Genomic DNA, 21,744 nt, shown 5'->3' on the forward strand with positions numbered 1-21,744 from the left:
CGAATGTCTTTCCCCCCTTAATTGTGGTGGTACTATACCACAGATGGGTGGGATTGGGAAATGGAACTCATTTCCTAAGAGGATTCATTGTGAAATACTGAAATGTCATGTAGACCCAACTACAAATCTATTCCAAGGCATTTTACCAGTGTTGGGTCATACTCATAACATCTTAATGCAATTTGCTGACAGTATGTCTGGAACAGAAGGTTCCTAAAAATTCAAAGAAAGGTTTTGTGTTTCCATTAATAGTGGCTGTATGCAGACTGGTAATACATTTTCAGTTGAGATATTTTAGATATTTATAAAAGTACAGACCGTACCTAGGTCTGATTAGGGAGTGATGAAGTGTCCTTATATTAGAATGGTATTAGCTGATATCGGGTGTTATCTTCAAATGCTGTTATCTAGGACAAGCAGTATTATTCACATTAAAAAGGACAGCAGTGGTCATTTATAGCAGATAGTTATATGCAACGTTACGTCAGTGAGTCTGCCCTTTCCAAAAGTGATTTGAGTCACATTACCCACAACTGATTATACAGCATTTGCTGCAGTATGTGGATGTGCTTAGCCTGCTTAAGGTGTTACCGCCATCTCCTGGTACAACTGCACTATGATGGATATTTTGGTTACTAGGCTTTACTAGAGGTCAACCGATTAATCGGAATGGCCGATTAATTTGGGCCGATTTCAAGTTTTCCTAACAAACGGAAATTGGTATTTTTGGGCGCAGATTTTTAAAATAACTTCATTTAACTAGCCAAGTCAGTTAAGAACACATTCTTATTTTCAATGAAGGCCTAGGAACGGTGGGTTAACTGCCTTGTTCAGGGGAAGAACGACAGATTTTCACCTTATCAGCTCGGGGGATCTAATCTTGCAACCTTACAATTAACTAGTCCAACGCTCTAACCACCTGCCTCTCATTGCACTCCACGAGGAGCCTGCCTGTTCCGCGAATGCAGTAGAAGCCAAGGTAAGTTGCTAGCTAGCATTAAACCCATCTTATAAAAACAATCAATCAATCATAATCACTAGTTATAACTACAGATGGTTGATGATATTACTAGTTCATCTAGCGTGACCTGCGTTGCAATCGATGCAATCGATGCAACGCTGGGGGATGATTTAACAAAAGCGCATTTGCGAAAAAAGCACAATCGTTGGACGACTGTACCTAACCATAAACACCAATGCCTTTCTTAAAATCAATACACAGAAGTATTTATTTTTAAACCTGCATATTTAGCTAAAAGAAATCCAGGTTAGCATGCAATATTAACCAGGTGAAATTGTCACTTCTCTTGCTCATTGCACGCAGAGTCAGGGTATATGCAAGTTTGGGCAGCCTGGCTCATTGCGAACTAATTTGCCAGAATTTTAGGTAATTATGACATAACATTGAAGGTTGTGCAATGTAACAAGAATATTTAGACTTAGGTATTTTATCTAACGGATGGCATCCCTAAAGGTTCCGTATTTCACTGAAATAAACGTTTCGTTTTCGAAATTATAGTTTCCGGATTCAACCATATTAATGACCAAAGGCTCATATTTCTGTGTGTTACGTTATAATTAAGTCTCTGATTTGATAGAGCAGTCTGACTGAGCGATGGTAGGCCGCAGCAGGCTCGTAAGCATTCATTCAAACAGCACTTTTGTGCGTTCTCTTCGCAAGCACAGCGCTGTTTATGACTTCAAGCCTATCAGCCTAACGGCTGATGTAACCGCTGTGAAATGGCTAGCTAGTTAGCAGGGTGTGCGCTAATAGCGTTTCAAACGTCAGTCGCTCTGAGACTTGGAGTAGTTGTTCCCCTTGCTCTGCAAGGGCCGCGGCTTTTGTGGAGCGATGGGTAATGCTGCTTCGAGTGTGGCTGTTGTCGATGTGTTCCTGGTTTGAGCCCAGGTAGGGGCGAGAAGAGGGACGGAAGCTATACTGTTACGCTGGCAATACTAAATAAAGTGCCTATAAGAACATCCAATAGTCAAAGGTATATGAAATACAAATGGTAGAGAGAAATAGTCCTATAAATACTATATTAACTACAACCTAAAACCTCTTACCTTGGAATATTGAAGTCTCATGTTAAAAGGAACCACCAACTTTAATATGTTCTCATATTCTGAGTAAGGAACTCAAACGTTAGCTTTTTTACATGGAGAAGTAAAAAAGTGGGATATGTGCCAACACTTTGTTTTTGCATTATTTAAACCAAATTGAACATGCTAAATTGATTTGTATTGATGTGTAATACTGTAGTGTTCATTCAGTATTGTTTTAATTGTCATTATTACAAATAAAATAAAAAGATTGAAAGATTTAAAAAGATTTTTGGTCCTCCAATAAATCGGTATTGGCGTTAAATCATAATCGGTCTACCTCTAGTTTTTACATTTAGAAATGGCACAAGACCGTCAGCAGGCTAAATTGTCAAAGCTCACATTAAGCATTAGTTGGACCAAATCAACAAAGAAAGTTGAATTATAATTTTTTTTTAAGTAGTAGAAATGGGTTTTAATCCACAACATCAAAGACCGTTAGATATCTTACAGTATACGAGAGGGAAACAAGATAATCAAATACGTTAGGGCTACACAGACCATCAACAATATGCATTTAACAATAACAAATCAGAAATCTCTAGTACAACCATTAACTTTAGACATTTCACCGAATATTGTTAACGAACACGCATTAAAAAAAGTATTAAATGTGTTAAAAAAATGACAAATGGCATGGTGCTTTGAAATCCTGTGTATTTTAGCAAATGCTAGCCTAACTACTAAACAAGTGCTAACGGCTAAATAAATGGCTAATTATTTGGAACAATAATGATACATCTACAATTCCAAAACAGTTCCTTAAAACCCATTGTCGCTCTACTTATTAAAAAATGTTTTAAAAAAGAATAGAAAACAAAGTGATACGTGGCTCAGGCCACAGTGTACTGTGCATTAGTTTGGTCCGCTAGAAAGTGAATTGTTCCATTTCAATCTTCAGGCCACTGCTTATATTGAGTGCAGCGCAAAACTGAAATTATTTTCTCCTCTACTGGCCTATAAGATCATTTCATGCAATGCTTACATTAGATCCACTATTCGCTGATAAGTGTTCAATATATATCGATTCAGTGATATATTCTGGTTAGAAAGGCCAATGCATTAAGGACTATTATCATAGTCTATTATCATAATGGTCAGGTACACCATGCCAAAAGAACCAAGAGAACATTATTTATCCCAAAGGTCCCACATTCAGAAGTGTATTTGCAGTCTATACATGATAATATTCCTACAATTATTGGACACACATTGGAATAAGACCGTTTCATTAAAGGAAGGTTGCTTAGTCATTAAGAAATGTCCCTAAAAACACCCAAATAGGTCCTATTAGTAAAAGTTAAAAGGCATATTTGGGCCACTGGTGACCCTGGCTTCAGGCTTTAGTCCCAGGTGAGGTTCAGTCAGTCACCAGGCTTTAGTCCCAGGTGAGGTTCAGTCAGTCACCAGGCTTTAGGGTTCATCTTCTCCCTAAAGGACTTCCTCAGTTTGTTGCGTGGAGCAGGGACGGGGGCAGGCCTGGGGGTGACATCAGGAGTCTGGGGGTAATCCAAGTCCTGCTGGGGAGGCTCTATCTGGCCCAGGGGGGCATTCTTTCTGGACAGGCCACCAGGGTTCCTCTGCAGCTGCTGGATGATGGCAGAGAACTTGGCGTCCAGCGAAGGTCGTCCCGTCTTGGTTCGCGCCCCAACGTTCTCCTTTTCCTGATATGGAGGAGGGGGTCTGGCTGGTGGGAGGCTGAAAGGCTGCTTGTCAGCAGGTGGGGGCGGGGCACGCCTTTTCTTGTTGTCGTTGGAGACAGAGCTGGGAGTTGGGCTGGGACAGGGACTCTCTTTGCCCGGAGACAAAACACTCTTCTGCACCACCATGGGGATGGACCCGTCAAACAGAGCAGACCATTTAGGAGGCTCCCTTGCCTCCTCCTCACCAATGAGGAAGTGGCCCCCTGTTTCCTCAATTTTGCTGTGGATGATGTCAGTGATACTCTCAAACTTTCCAGGAGAATTTATACCTTTAGAACAAGATGGAAAATGTACTAAATCAATCATATAGTATATAAATAGTGTCTGACAGCGAAAAGGTCCCAACACTGGTTTCTGTAAGGCAGTTTTACAGAAACTTAGTGACCTCTTCAGAGGAGTTCACATGATCTGACTGATTGTATTCATTTGATTGATTGCATTTTATATTTAATTTGTGTGTATTGCAGGGCTCATTTGAAAAATAAGTAAGTCACCCAAAACTGCATATCAGAAAAATCGAAGACAATATGCAGTCAAAGGTTTAGGGCACTGGACTTACTCAGGTCATTGTAGACAGAGTCAGCCTGTTTGGTGAGGAAGAGTGGGGGTTTCTTTGGTGACGTAACCTCAATCTTCATCAGCTTACTACAGCAGTGCTGCCACTGACCTGGGAGAGAGAAGATAAATCAGATCAGAGCGTTGGGTGGAGAAATACAATTTGGATTAAATCTGTGAAAGAAAGAGCATGAGATTAAGGTTTTTGCTAACTCTTCCAAACACTCACTCTGGTCGTAGAAGTGCTGCCAGAATGCTTCCATCCAGTCCTCCAGCTCCTCCCTGCTGTCAGTTGTGAAGATGTTGGTCAGAGCCCCCCCCACCACTGGGTTGGTGATGGTCAGACTGTTGGACCTCTTCTGAGGGCCCTTATCCACCACACGGATCCTAGTGTCCTGGACAGAGAAACAGCAGGAAAGCCCAGGGATGAAAAACTAAAAACAGTTATGTGCTGTTCTATCACAATGATTTTGGTCGGTTACCATGGCAATGTCTACCTTGTTGGTGGGTATGATGAGGCTGGGTTCCACCTTGGCAGTAATCTCCTCAGGGGTGTAGTAGCAGAACAGCCTCCCAGCCCTGAGCACACAGTACAGGCTGCAGTACCGGGACAGCCCCTCCACACTTTGCTGGAATAGAAGACAATTATTTTGGGTAATATGTAGGGAGATACGGTAAGACATTGGTTTACTTTTCTACACCATAGAATGGTATGTTATATGACTAAAGAAGGTTTTAGCTCTACTTATCAGGGCTTGACTGGCAGGGACAGATCTGGTACTCTATAGTTTGTCAGGGAGCAGTCAGAGAGTTGATAACAGTTAGCTCACCTGCTGAATCAGATAGCCATTCATCATGTCCTGGGTCATACAGACGGGCTGGGCAACTAGACGACAGCAGAGGTTCCCATAAAGGGGCAGCCAGGAGGACGACTCAGCTAAAGAGAAAAGAGTTCAAACAAGGCATATTGTGACCATTTCTGAAGCCAAAAACATGCAATGAAATGTATCTTTAACGCAATGCGGTATATAAGAATGTCCAATGAAGTGTTGCTCTTACCATCCTGGAGGACTATGAGAGAATGGGACTGGAAGGCCCCATCGGCCCAGGCCAAGCCCAGAGAGGTGTACGCCAGCAGGCTGTACCTTGCCCCCCTAGGAAGGACAGACAGAGACCCAAAGTGATTTAACATACAAGACTAACCAGATGACTTACTAGGCAAAAGGCAACAACTGCCAAACCAAACGGGGTGACTACAGTGCAGTAAATCTGGGCCCTACCCATTACATATAATCAGCACCAAACGTTGTTCCTGACCATGAGACCTGACCAGGGAAAACTCTGGGCCTTAACTACATCTCACGTACAGCGGTATTGGGTTGGACTGCAGGAAAGCGTCAGGGTCTCCAGCTTCAAGCAGGGGGCAGAGTTTCCTCCCAGATGCCCTGCCAAAAGAGCTGCGTAACTTCTTGGCCAGTTTCTTTGGGGTGTTGACCAGGATGGTCTCCTCCTCTATGGCACAGCTATACAGCTCCACTTTCAGCTCGAAGGCAGGCCCAACACCGTTACTGTCAATCAGGAGGGAAATGTTAGATTCAGAACACTTAAAGATGCATTCTCAAACTTTTGTATAATTTCAGCCAGTAGTTTTGAAAGTAGTTTTCACACGCCAAAAGTGGTCCCTGTTTTTTGTGTACTACTTCATCCATTTTGTATGATATCATACGAGCTTTGTAATTCGTTTGATATGTTACGAATCCAATATGTTACAAATTTGGATTCCGGAGTGCATCTTTAACAAGAAACTGGAGAGAAGATGATAGGGTCCTACAGACATAGAACCAAGGTAACAATATGAGTTTGTATTTGTGGTGAATACTTACAAAACTGTTACACCCTCAAAACAAACATCAGTCATCGATCTGTCCACAACCACCATCTCAGTGTCAAAAACTTCAGATCCAATTCTCATCAGGCAGAAGATGGCAACCCGCCGCGTGCCTAAAACCAGGATTCACAACCGTAACTACATCCAGACTCAGAATACATATTTTGAATATTGGCAAGGACATGGCTTGTATATGAGAATTGCTTTAGTTATTAGGTTCAGTCTAAATGAAATTAAGTGAATTTCCAGAGAATCGGTTTCTCCTATGTTGCTTTCCTTTTCCTTCACTGAAAACAATAAATTACAATCTACTCACTCCCTTTGTTATTAAAGTGGTCAGAGTCTTTCCACATCAACGGTATGCGCAGCCCTACAGTGGAGGACAAAGACAAATCTGTCAGTAAATGGAAGAATCCCAGTATACTTTCCAACAACGGTGCTAAGACAAGTGGCTCGACTCAAATCTCTAATGATCTTAATGAATATCAAAAATGATACAGGACAGTCATTGTTCCCTTCTGACAAATAAAGAGAAGGATCTTACCAGACAAGGCCACTCTTCCTCTGCAGGCCACACGATCATCTGAAACCTGATCTGATAGTCTATGGCACACAAAACACATTAGAAATTCAACTTCACTTACGGAGCATGACTCCACAAACAAACACACATAACCAGACAATAGGAGGCCTATCTTTACCTCTGAGATGCGACTCTCATATCATGGTTCTCCTTGTGCACTTCTGTCATGTAGGCCTTGATCCGAGTGTTGCAGGTCAGGAGGTTCTTGGAGGCATTCAGGATCTGCTCTCTATTGGTGCTGGCCACCAGGAGCTTGTAGGTCCCGTCCCGCATGCGGATCTCAAAGTCTATCTTCTCCTGCATGTTAGAGTCCTGTAGGAGGGGGATAACACCATAGTAATAGAAAGAGTGAATTACAATAGTGTGGATTCACAGGAGACAGGTAACTAAGAAGTTTGGTGATATCCTCTCGCTAAAGGATGTGACATGTCACAGACAGGAGACAGTGATGGGTTCTGGGTGAGGACACAGATCTTGATGAACGAGGGATACTGGAAGGCAAGTCAATAGAGCAAAGACAAAATGTGAAGAATGTTAAATGGTTCGAAAACACTCATTTGAAACAGAATTGAATCCTTCTGAAATAAAGAAACTCAAAACATGACACAAGTGTATGGTTGGGCAGACAAAAGATTGTCAGGGTTTGATGTGGATGACATGTTGGGTGGTCTTTGCTAGAACACAAGAGGAAAGCCAACAAATAAACCATTAACATAGGGATGACTTTTATTAAAAAACTAAATCATTTATTTACACCACAGACATCTGATGGTGTAAGAGGCTAAAGAAAGTATAGGCTACAAATAGTACAGTTTCCTGATTATTTAGCCTGGATCTCTCTCCTCTATTTTGTCACCTGTTAGTTTCTTAGAAATCTGTTTTATGTACAACAAATTCATGTCCTCTTTAATTTCATGAGTGTCATTCAGATGTAGACATTTTCAAGCATTTTGCCTGAAAGAACATTCGTTTGTTAATAGAGCAAACAAAATTAACGTTTCGATAAACATGCAAAGCAGGAGTGTTCTTTGTGACCACTGAAAAGTTGTTATGTAGGAGAGAAACGGGCCCAATCTACGCAGCTAGCATATTGTGACGCTCCATTAGCAGTCACAGGACAGGTGCTATTTGGCATAGCAGAGATATTTCGACCAACCTCATCTTGGCAACGATGCCATATTCGTTCCCATTCGGCCAATACATGCACATTCTAAAATGTCCGTATCCAGTTGCAGGTGGTTCGTTTTACATTTTGAAAATGCTCAGTTATAAAATAAATATTTTGTTGTTGTTTCTGGACAGGACCAGATAGATTGAATTGAGGCTAGTGTTTCACAAAATCAGAGATCATAAAAGAAAGCGTTGGAACAGTTAGCAAACCATTAATATTTCTGCATTTACGTTAGCTAGCTAGAGCGCAAATTATAACACTACTGTAACGCTATGTAGAATAAATCGTAAACTCAGCTGGATACGTTAGTTGTTAGCTAGCTGACGCGTTCGTTAGACAGGTATCAGTTACAGAAAAACTTCGGTTTGCTAGCCTAGTAGTTAGCTAATCGGTTAACAACAAACTGGCACATTACCTCTGATTGCAAGAATACAGTGCTCTCACTTATCTTCTTTCTTTTTATCTCCATTGCGAGAGAGGAACACGAGGACCGAGCACTTGCATTTCTCCTGAAATTTTGAATGTCCCGCTGATACTCCATATTCGCCATTCGTCCAGACAAGCCCCCAGTGCTTTTCCTATCAATTCAGTGATGACGCGTTCCGCAGCCAAACAAAACTGGATTCTACCATTTTCAAATTCGAATTTCAAATTCGATTCGAGGATGTCTGATAACCACAGCAGTGGTGTGTGTTTGAAATTATCTGTATGTATTTTTATCTCCATGTAATAAGTTAAACATTACATTGATTCATGCATTTGACCAAGATATGGTCTGATTGTATACCCCGTCTGTCTCAGAGAGTGGTCACGCCGAATTGTCTGAGCTGCACATTATGGGATGCAAGCAACAATAATAATTCAATGGCCTGACAGTTAATAATTTACCATTGGTTATTTATTAACTTAGTTGGCAATTTGTACAGTTACATGACTATTTATTCCATTCAACAAAAATGTATTTTGCGCCGTCATATATGCCATCATGTGCAACGCTGCTGTTCTGTTTCAGTAGCCATTAAACGCGACATTTACTAGCAACATTCCATTGATAATTTGTTGCTGATCGTCACTAGCTAGTATTCTTTCCCTCCGCAGCTTCCCAGACGCGTCTACTATAAAGGAGGTTGGGGAGGCTGTGCTCACTATCACTGACTAACAATTTCCAAAGCGTTCGCAGGACATTTGTGTGCAGGGGGAATTCTAGCTTTTTTTCTTATTTTTTTGGGCATGACACTGTTATTCAAATACAGGTAAACTATATGCACGCGAGATTACATGTATACACAGCTTGAAATAGATAATGTTGTACATTTATTAAACACCATATGGCGCTATGTATCGATAGCAGCCGCCTGGCTAGCTAGCCAGTCCTGGTGAGCCATGTGTGGGGTAGGAAGAGATGCTAGCAGCGTTAGCTAATAACTAGCCTACATAAAACATTACATGTACGACATAATCTGTTGTACACAGTTAATATTGAATGCCGTTATGTATCATTGCTTAGCTAAATACTTGAATTGCATGTGCTTGAGTCTGCTGTCAACCCAGCCTGATCTCATAAACTAGACGTAACATAGTAAACGTACATCCAGGTAATTCAAATTAGTATGATAAGTTTGGTATATTAACATAAGACCAGGGGTGAAAGTAAGGTGGTCTGGTACATGTCCCTGCAAATTAATAGTGGGGGCACACCTTACAAAGCGGAGATAAGCGTCCGAGACCGAGGTGCCCATGGACAACAGTGGTGAGGTGCCCATGGACAACAGCCTACAAGTGTAGGCCTAATGACAATTGCAGAATGTCATTAAAATACATACCTTTATTTAACTAGGCAAGTCAGTTAAGAATAAATTCTTATTTTCAATGGTGGCCTGTTAACTGCCTGTTCAGGAGCAGAATGACAGCTTGGGGATTTGAACTTGCAACCTTCCGGTTACTAGTCCAATGCTCTAACCACTAGGCTACACTGCCGCCCCAGGACAGTACCAGTCAAAATATTGGACATACCTACTCATTCAAGGTTTTTTCTTTATTTTTGACTATTTTCTACATTGTAGAATAATAGTGAGGATGTCAAAACTATGAAACACGTGAAATCATGTAGTAACCAAAAAAGAGTTAAACAAATAATTTATATTTAAGATTCTTCAAAGTTGCCACCCTTTTGCCTTGACAGCTTTGCACACAGCCAGCTTCATCTGGAATGTTTTTCCAACAGTCTTGAAGGAGTTCACTGCGCTCCAACTCATTACAAACCATCTCCATTGGGTTGAGGTTGGGTGATTGTGGAGGCTAGGTCATTGATGCAGCGGCTGCGACTGGGAGGCCTATGAGGCGCGCTGTGTTAAGAAGCAGTGCGGCTTGGTTGGGTTGTATTTCGGAGGACGCATGGCTCTCGACTTTCGCCTCTCCCAAGTCCGTGCGGGAGTTGTAGCAACAAAGCAGTAACTACCAGTAATTGGATACCACAAAATTAGGGAGAAAAAGGGGGTAAAAAAGTTGAAATAATTATAGCAAACCAGATGCTGTGGTAGACATGCTGTGCCTTGAATTCCATTCAAATCACACCAGCAATGTACCATCACCGCCCAAAATCTAAAATAAGAAAACAAAGGACAGATTTCCACCGGTGGCTCTCAAACGCATAAAGAAGGAAAGAAATTCCACAAATTAACTTAACAAGGCACACCTGTTAATTTAAATGTATTTCAGGTGACAACCTCATGAAACTGGTTGAGAGAATGCCAAGGGTATGCAAAGCTGTCAAGGCAAAGGCAGGCTACTTTGAATAATTTCAAATATATTTTGATTTATTTAACACCTTTTTGGTCACATTATTCCGTATGTGTTACTTCATGGTTTGTCTTCACTATTATTCTGCAATGTAGAAAATAATAAAATTAAAGTGCATTCGGAAAGTATTCATACCTTCACTTTCCAAATTTTGTTACAGCCTTATTCTAACATTGATTCAATTGTTATTTTTTCCCTCTAACCAATCTACACACAATACCCCATAATGACAAAGCAAAAACAGGTTTTACATTTTTTTAAATGGAAATATTACATTTACATATGTATACAGACCCTTTACTCAGTATTTTGTTGAAGCACCTTTGGCAGCAACTAAAGCCTTGAGTCTTCTTGGGTATGACTTTACAAGATTGGCACACCTGTATCTGGGGAGTTTCTCCCATTCTTCTCTGCAAATCCTCTCCAGCTCAGTCAGGTTGGATGGGGAGCGTCGCTGCACAGCTATTTTCAGATCACACCAGAGACGTTATATTGGGTTCAAGTCCGGGCTCTGGCTGGGCCACTCAAGGACATTCATAGACTTTTCCCGAAGCCACTCCTGCGTTGTCTTGGCTGTATGCTTAAGGTCGTTGTCCTGTCGGAAGGTGAACCTTCACCCCAGTCTGAGGTCCTGAGCGCTCTGGAGCAGGTTTTCATCAAGGATCGCTATACTTTTCCCCGTTCATCTTTCCATCAATCCTGACTAGTCTCCCAATCCCTTCCGCTAAAAAACCTCCCCACAGCATGATGCCACCACCACGCTTCACCGTAGGGATGGCGCCAGGTTTCCTCCAGACGTGACGCTTGGCATTCAGGCCAAAGAGTTCAATCTTGGTTTAATCAGACCAGAGAATCTTGTTTCTCATGGTCTGAGTGTCCTTTAGGTGCCTTTGGCTGTCATGTGCCTTTTTACTGATGGAGTGTCTTCTGTCTGGCCACTCTACCACAAATGCCTGTTTGGTGGATTGCTGCAGATAGTTGTCCTTCTGGATGGTTCTCCCATCTCCACAGAGGAACTCTGGAGCTCTCTCAGTGATGGCCAGGTTCTTGGTTCTCCCCCAATTGCTCAGTTTGTCTGGGCGGCCAGCATTGGTGGTTTCAAACTCCGTCCATTTAAGACTGATGGAGGCCACTGTGTTCTTCACTACCTTCAATGCTGGAGAAAGTTTTGGTACTCTTCCCCAGATCTGTGCCTCGACACAGTCCTGTCTCTGAGCTCTATGGACAATTCCTTCAACCTCATGGTTGGTTTTTGCTCTGACATGCCCTGTCAACTGTTAGACCTTTTATATAGACAGATTTGTGCCTTTCCAAATCATGTCCAATCAATTGAATTTACCACAGGTGGACTCCAATCAAGTTGTAGGAACATCTCAAGGATGATGAACCTTGGAAACAGGATGCACCTGATCTCAATTTCAAGTCTCATAGGAAAGGGTCTGAATACTTACAGTACCGTTCAAAAGTTTGAGGTCACTTTAGGAATGTCCTTGTTTTTGAAAGAAAAGCAAAAAAATTGGTCCATTAAATTAACATCAAATTGATCAGAAATACAGTGTAGACATTGTTAATGTTGTAAATGACTATTGTAGCTGGAAACAGCAGATTTAAAAAAATGTTTTATGGAATATCTACATAGGCGTACAGAGGCCCATTATCAGCAACCATCACTCCTGTGTTCCAATGGCATATTGTGTTAGCTAATCCAAGTTTATCATTTTTAAGAGGCTAATTGATCATTAGAAAACCCTTTTGCAGTTATGTTAGCACAGTTGAAACTGTTATTCTGATTAAAGAAGCAATTAATCTGGCCTTCTCTAGACTAGTTGAGAATCTGGAGCATCAGCATTTGTGGGTTTGAATACAGGCTCAAAATGGCCAGAAACAACGTGCTTTCTTCTGAAACTCGTCAGTCTACTCTTGTTCTGAGAAATGAAGGCTATTCCATGTGAGACATTGCCAAGAAACTGAAGATCTTGTACAACGCTGTGTACTACTCCCTTCATAGAACAGTGCAAACTGTCTCTAAGCTGAATAGAAAGAGTGGGAGGGCCCCGGTGCACAACTGAGCAAGAGGACAAGTACATCTAGTTTGAGAAACAGACGCCTCACAAGTCCTCAACTGGCAGCTTCATTAAATAGTACCCGCAAAACACCAGTCTCAACGTCAACAGTGAAGAGGCGACTCCGGGATGCTGGCCTTCTAGGCAGACTTCCTCTGTCCAGTGTCTGTGTTCTTTTGCCCATCTTAATCTTTTCTTTTTATTGGCCAGTCTGAGATATGGCTTTTTCTTTGCAACTCTGCCTAGAAGGCCAGCATCCCGGAGTCACCTCTTCACTGTTGACGTTGAGACTGATTCTGACACTCTTTCTATTCAGCAAAATTCTTAACTTAGGCTACTGTTTGTTCAATTATTTTATTGGCACCAGCGGAGAACATCGGGCATGTTCCCGGTGAGTAAGACAAAAACAAAAGGAGGGTGGATTTGTGGGTGTATATATAGCTAACGTCTAGCAACCCAATGGTTGCGAGTTAAACTCTCATCAAGGACAACTTTAACATTTAAACTTTTCAACTACTTACTACTTTTTTATCTACTTTGCAATTACTTAGCATGTTAGCTAACCCTAACCGTAACCCTTCCCTTAACCTTTTAACCTAACTCCTAAACTTAACCCCGATTTCGAACTCCTCGACTAGGTAAAGTTAGCCAACTAGTCACCTCGCTAGAATTTGTAACATACCATACGTTTTGCAAATTCGTAACATAATACGAATTGTAATTTGTAACATATACGAAATTGGTGATGGACATACACAAATTAATACATACAAATCGGAACATATACTAAATGGAGAGTCTCGGATTTACATACAGAATAACATGAAATGCTCAGACCAGGTAACAGCAACCCATATTACTGTCACTCATCTATTGTTGGCTGGTTGTTGATGAGGATCTGCAGGCCTTTTAATTTTACGAAGGTATTTGTCTGTTAGGTGACATTGATTGAAGAGCATTTTTATAGGGACAAACATAGTCAATGGTTTTGATTCAAACAAATGTAGGATTGATTTGATAGCATAGCCTACTTTAATATGAGTATTAATCCTTTGCAGTAATATAGCTGAGTGCTGTAAGCATGAGGTGTTCGCCTTATCATAAGTCATATCAGACATTATGTGTTTGGCTTCCTGGTCGTAGGTGAAATGCAGCAGAAGGTATGTGCCAGGAGGACCTCTCTCTTCACTGAGAATGGACAGGTTCGTGGGGCATCTGCTGACCCCCAGCTCCCATTCAGGTGCCCTCGGTGTGGGGAGCATAAGAGGTTCCGTAGTCTGGCCTCCTTGAGAGCCCACCTGGAATACAGCCACAGTTACTACCACACCATGCACGAGCTGAGTCTTCCGACCTGCAGGGTGCATTCCCACCCAGAGAGAGCCCTGCATGGACGCTCCCTGAGTGACACACGAGAGGTCACTATCTGCATAGAGACGTGTCGTATGCCCCGTGTGGGGACGAAGGCAGCTGAGGAGATAAAGACTGAGAATGAAGAGGAGGAGGAGGAAGAGGCCAGTAAAGATGGTCTCAAAATCCACAAGTCCAGCCCTGGGACAGATCATATCCCTTCCCCCTTTCCATTTGACGAACCTCCAGACCCAGGCAGCAAGCTTGAGGTAGTGTTTCCAGAGCGGAATGTCTGTACCGAGGAGATGTCGCTCCGGCGCAGGCTGGCCAAGGTCCTACGGGTGGTGGACAGCACCATGCAGAGGAGGCTGCACAGGGTTACCACGGATCTTACCAAGACGAACACAGAGCTGCTGTGTGAGTGTGCCCTCTCCCAGCACCTGGCGCAGGAGAGGCAGGAGGTACAGGAGAAGGAGCAGGCGCTGAGCCGGCAGGCGGATGTGGCCGTGATGGTGATTGCCACGCTGAAGGAGCAGCTGAAGGAGTCAGAGTATGAGCTGGAGAGGCGAGAACAGTGAGTGAGCCAGTAACTCAATCTTAACCTAAACCTTTCCTTACTGTATTTTTAGTCACAATCTTAACCATGAGGTCAAATGGCGGACAACAGTTACCAATACACTCATCTGGTAACTCCTTATATTGATGCTGTTTCAAGTGGAGTAAGACTGTAATCATTGCAGTAGCAACATTCATTAGTATGTTACTCGCTACTCTCCTCATTGCTCCCTTCATGTTTTCAATTTGTATCTGGGTTTTTTTAATTTAGAGAAGTCATCACCATTCAGAATTTCCTTGAATCTGCCACCCAGCATGAGATATGTGGTAAAGTTCGGATCCAATGTTTCATTGAGAACCTGCTCAAACGCATCGCCCTGGCTGAGAGGCTACTGGAGTACTATCAGAGCGCCCCCAGTCCACCAAACTACACAGATTACATGGTACTGTACAATATCACGCCTTTTTCTTTACTACTGATGGCAATATGTTGACAATGGCAGCTATCTTTTCTGTGGTAGCTGTTATTACATTTTTGGTTTTACACTTGTCATGAATGGCCATGGAAAGACTGTCAGGGAGAGAGTAGAAGATATCATAATTATTACACATTTGAACTTATTGGCATCCCAGATTCCGTTTGGGAATTGAGAAGAATCAGAATCACCTTTATTTGCCAAATACATTTGCCTATACAGGAATTTGAAATGGTGCTGTCACAATAACCAGAATATACAGACAGCCTATTCAAATGTGTTTTCTTCCTCCCTCCCTACTGATCTAAAAAAAGAAAAAAAAGAAGGGACACATGATAATTTACAAAACATTTCAGAACGGGATAATATCAGCTTTTGAGCTTGGCTGTCAACAGTAGAAATACCTGACATCCTTTTCATCTCCCTTGCAGCACCAGACAGCTGAAAACAGACCTCATAGAATCCCCCAAAGCAGGCAAGTTTGTGTACTAGATCTTTTTACTGTTGATATACATGATCTACACTTTCCATACCAGGCCCATGTGTTTTTGGCCATGGCTTAGTGTCTCACTTTGATTATAATCTTACATTTCCAGTTTCTAAGGTTAGTACATGGTTACATATAAATTATGCATAGGGATCCCTTGTCGCCAATGAGATTTTGTCAGCCTCATTCATTAGTAATGATTCTACACGTGAGACGTTTTATCTTCTCCACTAATCCTGAGTCTGTCATCTTTGCCTGCTGTTTGTTGAAGCATTGGTTTCGTGTCTGACGTTTGTTGAGCTGTCCTCTGATTCTAGGTCAGCGGGTTGTCAGCTGTCACAGTCCTGTCCCCAGGAAGGTAGGACGCACCCCTCCCTATTAGGGCGGAAAGTGGGTCACTCTAGCTACTTCAGACCTGATCACAGAGATGAAGTCTGGACCCAGGGCAGCAGATCAGTCGGATTTGAGGACTAGGTAACCTGACCAGGGTAGAGAAATGAATGTATATATGATATGTATTTACTCAATGTATAGCTAATACTGAGCAGGGTTGTATCAAAGTCATTATGGCCATGTGTACGCTGGTTTTTGCTGCATTCTCAAATCTTATTTTGTCACATGCTTCAACAGGTGTAGGCTAACAGTGCATTGCTTACTTATGGACCCTTCCCAAAAATGCAGAGAGGGGGAAAAAATAGACAAATTAATAAATACACAATGAGTAACAATAATTTGGCTATATACACAGGGTACCAGTACTGGGTCTATGTGCAGGGGTACAATGTAATTGATGTAGATATGTACATATAGGAATGGATAAAGTGTCTACGCAACAGGATAGATGATAAACGGTAGAAGAGGCGTATGTGATGAGCGCAAATAGGATCAATGCAGATAATCAATAATTACCCGGACTAACTATTTAACTAACTATTTAGCTGTCTTGTGGTTTGGGTTAGAAATTGTTCAGGGTCCTGTTGGTTCCAGACCTGCCGTGTGTTAGCAGAGAAAACAATTTGACTTGGGTGGCTGGAGGCTATGACAATTTTTCGGGCCTTCCTCTGACATGTCCTGGTATAGAGATTCTAGATGGCAGGGAGCTCGGCCCCAGTGATTTACTGGGATGTACGCACTACCCTCTGTATTGCTTTGTGGTCAGATGCCAAGCAGTTGCCATACCAAGTGGTGATGCAGCCAGTCAAGATGCTGTCAATGGTGCAGCTGTAAAACTTTTTGAGGGTCTGAGGGCCCTTGACAAATCTTTTCAGCCTCCTGAGGGGGAAGAGGCGTTGTCTTGCCTTCTTCACGACTGTGTTGGTGTGTATGGACCATGATAATTCCTTAGTGATGTGGACAACGAGGAACTTGAAGCTCTTGGCCCGCTAGGTTGTCTCATCGTTGTCGGTGATCAGGTCAACCACTGTCGTGTCATCAGCAAACTTAATATTGGAGTTGGGCGCGGACACATTGTCGTGGGTGAACAGGGAGTACAGGAGGGGACTAAACATGCACCCCTGAGTGGCCACTGTATTGAGGGTCAGCATGGCAGATGTGTTGTTGCCTACCCTCACCACCTGGGGGCGGCCCATCAGGAAGTCAATCCATTTGCAGAGGGAAGTGTTCAGTCCCAGGGACCTGAGCTTGGTGATGAGCTTGGAGGGTTCTATGGTGTTGACTACAAATCAGCGGTCAATGAAGTCTCTGTCCTAGAGGCTACTACTGTCCTAGTTGCAACTTTTGAAGTACTATAGTAACTTGATGGATAGGTATTTCTAGGTAATTTCCTTATTGTTTTTATTTTAATTAGTATTACAGTATGTCATACTGTTGATTAGTGTCAGTCTAAGAAAACAATGTTTTAAAAAATGTTTTTACTAGGTGGTGAAATTGTTAAAAACCAGCATACTATGGCCTCCAAGGGCACAGAACAGCTGATACAAAGTCGTATTTTATTCCACCCAGGTATACAGGTCTATATTGCGCTTCTGCACCTAACCGTATATATTAGTGTAATTCAATTATTCACAAATCATATACTGTACATTAGGCCAAGGTTTGTGAACTGAGGAACAGTAGTGAGTTCCAGTAGAAGTCTATGGAATTAAAACATCCTGGTGCCTGAGAATGCAGCTGTGTCTGACAAGCATAGAGCCTAAAGCTGTGGTCGTCAACAACAGGCTGATCATGCTTGCCATTTCATAACTGGCGTTAAGGTTCCATATCACGTTCCTCTTTTTTAATATACAGAGATGCACACTTTGAATTAAAGGCCTGAGATTTTTTTCATCAACCAAAACACTTTGATCTGGTAGGTCAGAGGCATTTTTTTGTTTCAGGCCTAACAAGCACGTATATATATATATATTAAACATTTAAATTGAGGTGTGAAGGGTCATCCTTTCTCTTGTAAAAAATAAATGGAAACTAGATGAATGAAGCAAAATATAAATTTGGTATCACTTTACTTGACACCCAGTGTCATAACACAGTCATAATGTCATAACAGCTGACATAACTTGTCATAATGTGGTCATAACACTGTCATGGCCCATATATTTACACCTGTTGTGACATATAGCGTTATTCAAATGAGTTTTAACCTGCCAAGAAGTTTCCTTTAGTTTGAAAGTTTGTTTCGTAAATCCTTTGTTGTTAGAAATTCTTTTACAGTCATGTTTTTTCATCAAATACACTTTGACAATTTCATGAAGCATTATGAGCATCCTGTGTCACTTTACTTGGACTAAGAAAACACACTTTATGACACTGTCAAAAAGCATTATGACCATCAGACTCCTATAAGCCAGATAGGCCAATCATGTACAAGGCCTTATATCAGTCATCAGTCAAAACGTGGGTGTCTTGTCCTGCTCCTGAAATCAGTTCCTGCATCCATCCCAGTCATCATCAACAGAGCATTGTTGTAGGTGCATGTCTGACATCAATGTGTGCGCAATTACAATGATCATTTTGATATGGTCAATTAAAAAACACACACACATATATACTGTTGACATGTATGCTATGGTGTAATGGAATGTTTTGCCACTTATGTGTCATATCTAGCTATAAAATAACGCAATATACAGTATATTCAGAAACTATTTAGACCCCTTGACTTTTTCCACATTTTGTTACCTTACAGCCTTATTCTGGGGTATTGTGTGTTGATAGATGAGGAAAACATTGAATCAATTTTAGAATAAGGCTGTAACGTAAACCATTTGGGGAAAAGTCGAGGGGTCTGAATACTTTCCGAATGCACTGTATGTTACAACAGGTCTAAATATGTCATGACAGTGTTATGACAATGTTATGACATGGTTATGATCGTGTTATGACACTGGGTGTCAAGTAAAATGCTAGGGTACATTTGAATGAAATCCTGTTTTATGAAATCATGCATCCTAATTGGCTGTGATGTAGTATCTATGTTTACAAGTCATTGTACTCCATCAAGCCATGAGAATATATTAGAAAGAAATCAAAATAAAACATCTCTTTGGTATTTGTTGTAACTGTATGTTTTGTTAATGGTGTTGATATTTTGTATACAGCTACTGGATGTCTCAAAGGGAAATGTAGTTTTATGGGGAAATTAAGGCAATGTAGCAAATGCATGAATATAGCCAATCTTTTTATAGTTACTGTCATTTACATGGTGCTGCTGTATAGACCACGGTTGAAGTCTAAATTCTGAAAAAAAGTTTTATTTTCAAAATGTAACTCCTGAATTGACATAGCTTTATAGTTACATTTACGTCATTTAGAGGCGAAAGAAACGCACACCTATTTAGGCGAGATGCTGGCTAGCAGAGTAGAACACTTGAAAATTAAAGGACACTCTAGGAACTCGGATGCAATAATAACCTAATAACCAACGTTTCGACAGACAAGCTGTCTTCATCAGGGAATAATGACAAACACTGCGGGGTAACTAGTTTATATAGTGTCAAAGGACACACAGGTGTCTATAATCATGGCTGGGTGTGGCCTGATATCAATGGTTAATTCTCAGATATAAAGATACCAGAAACATGAATGGATAGCATAGGATCATAGATACAATTTGGCTACATTTCCATCATTTAGCAGACATTCTTTTTTGATAGTAAGTTGCATTAGGCGCATAGCTATTGTCTATTGTGAGAGCATGCTCCTTATATTTTATCTTTATATATTTATGTTTGTCTTTTATAGCAGAACGAGATGTATTTTAATGGCAACAGAGTTTGAGTGAAGAGCACTTTGGGGCTTATGGGTCTCCTAAGGAGATTGTTGCTAGCACTGGACAATCAGAAAGAGAGAGGAGGATTCAGGTATTGAATATGACAAGAGATAATTAAACTAACTTTTATGTGCTACTGTTATATTTCAAGTCTAGTCTCCCTGGTTTATGTTTGTAGGTAGGTGGGTTTATTTGCAAGAATATTATTTTGTGCCTTCACTTGAAACACTGTAGTCTAACACTGCAAAATCCAATACTGTGAACAATTATACTACTTTTGTTTAAACTTGATGGTTTGATGTGTGACATGAAGATTAAAGTACAAATTCCTCAAACTGTTGTTTTCAGATGTTGAAAATGATTGATTTCCTGTGTACATAGGGAGAACAACCATATGTTCTGTAGTTTTTGTAGTGTGGATTTATTTCTGTCTTTTCAGTCATCTTTTGTGACATTTAGAGATTCAAGAGCAGTATTGATGGTGGGATATTAAGCTACTACTGTACTTGAAACACCATATTATTCTACATCAATAAAGCACTTAAGCATGATCATTCACAGAAGTGTATAGAGTGGAAATTGAAATGTTTCATCCGGCATGCAAATCTGTGAGTAGTTTAAAGGTTGCAGATGGAGAGAACAGGCTAGTCTTGTTGAGAATTAATAGGCCGCTCTCATTTCACATGAGCAGTGCGTCACGAAATACTGTTCATTTGACGTCAGCCCTTTGTCCAGTGCCCTTTCATATTCTGTGTGTAGTGGTTGGAGCTTTGGTCATCCATGCACACCAAGGTGTGTATGTGTGTGTGTAATGAGCTGTCACATAAAATAACAAAAATGAATGTATGAGCTGTTTTAATTGTTAAATGACCACAATAGTGTGCAATTAAGAGGCATTGGGAAGTCATGATTTTTAGAAGTTGATGTCAAGTTATCAGGACATATTATTTGGGAATATATAAAAACATATCCTATAACAGGATTTCCCAAACCTGGTCCTGGAGCCCCCCCTGGGTGTGTTTAGTTGTTTTCCCTACTGTACACAGCTGATTCAAACTCATTGAGCTTTGATTATTTGAATCAGCTGTGTATAGGGCAAAGAAAATAGTTTGGGTGACCCAGGAACGAGTTTGGGAAGCCTTTGCCTGTAACACACACAAATGTCTGTTTTTGGAGGTGCCACATAAACATGCAATACTCACTGGTGCCCACTGAGTGTCTCCCCTGCTACAGTTATAATAATGTACCTGACTAGCAAAGATTGTTAGTAGGGTATGGGTACGAGTAAAACAAAGATTTTTGGTAGATTGTGAAAACTTGAAATTAAATATCCAAAATGTTACATAAAAATATATATCCATCCCCCTTCTTTGAGTGACACAATTTTGAGTAAGAGAGTTTTGCCCATAAAATCATATAGTATGCACTGTAGTTGCTACATTGCAATTGCAATACTGTCAACATTGTGAGAACATAATAAGACAGGATTCATGGTAGGCAAGTCCTTTGTAGACTTTTTCTATTTGATTCATGTCTGTCTACTCTACACTGTTTCCAAACGAACCTTTGAATGCCCTATAATTGTTGATCCATTCACAAAACTGCATTTTGAATGAGATTCTTATGAGGGGCTGCTTTGTCCCTTTTGGGGGGGGCAATTGGTGAGACAGTCCCTTCTCCTTTCTCTCAGTTCCCATGAAAAGGTTGACAAGTTCAAAATCTCATAATGAATGAAAGTGTTGTGGATGGATCATAGAAAAGAGAAAGAAAAAAACTTTGCAATTGT

General features: G+C 41.1%; 2 protein-coding genes across 2 annotated transcripts; one reads left to right on the forward strand and one right to left on the reverse strand.

The window, feature by feature from the left end:
- Positions 1-2,329: 2,329 nt before the first annotated feature.
- rtkn2 (rhotekin 2) lies at positions 2,330-8,567 on the reverse strand. The gene is made up of 12 exons (XM_064930839.1): positions 8,419-8,567; positions 6,951-7,144; positions 6,794-6,852; positions 6,566-6,619; positions 6,245-6,362; positions 5,729-5,929; positions 5,421-5,515; positions 5,192-5,298; positions 4,859-4,990; positions 4,591-4,756; positions 4,366-4,473; positions 2,330-4,075 (listed from the first exon to the last, which is right to left on the reverse strand). The coding sequence occupies exons 1-12, from the start codon at positions 8,551-8,553 to the stop codon at positions 3,507-3,509; spliced, it is 1,938 nt and encodes a 645-aa protein (XP_064786911.1). The 5' UTR covers positions 8,554-8,567; the 3' UTR covers positions 2,330-3,506.
- A 377-nt stretch (positions 8,568-8,944) lies between these two features.
- Positions 8,945-20,521, forward strand: LOC135511097 (protein ZNF365-like). Its single transcript, XM_064932631.1, has 5 exons — positions 8,945-9,256; positions 14,009-14,786; positions 15,039-15,210; positions 15,675-15,718; positions 16,048-20,521. Exons 2-5 carry the CDS (start codon positions 14,014-14,016, stop codon positions 16,202-16,204), a joined length of 1,146 nt encoding a protein of 381 aa, XP_064788703.1. The 5' UTR covers positions 8,945-9,256; positions 14,009-14,013; the 3' UTR covers positions 16,205-20,521.
- The last annotated feature ends 1,223 nt before the right edge of the window (positions 20,522-21,744 follow it).

This window comes from Oncorhynchus masou, chromosome 23 (assembly GCF_036934945.1).
Source record: "Oncorhynchus masou masou isolate Uvic2021 chromosome 23, UVic_Omas_1.1, whole genome shotgun sequence".
NCBI classification, from domain to species: Eukaryota; Metazoa; Chordata; class Actinopteri; order Salmoniformes; family Salmonidae; genus Oncorhynchus; species Oncorhynchus masou.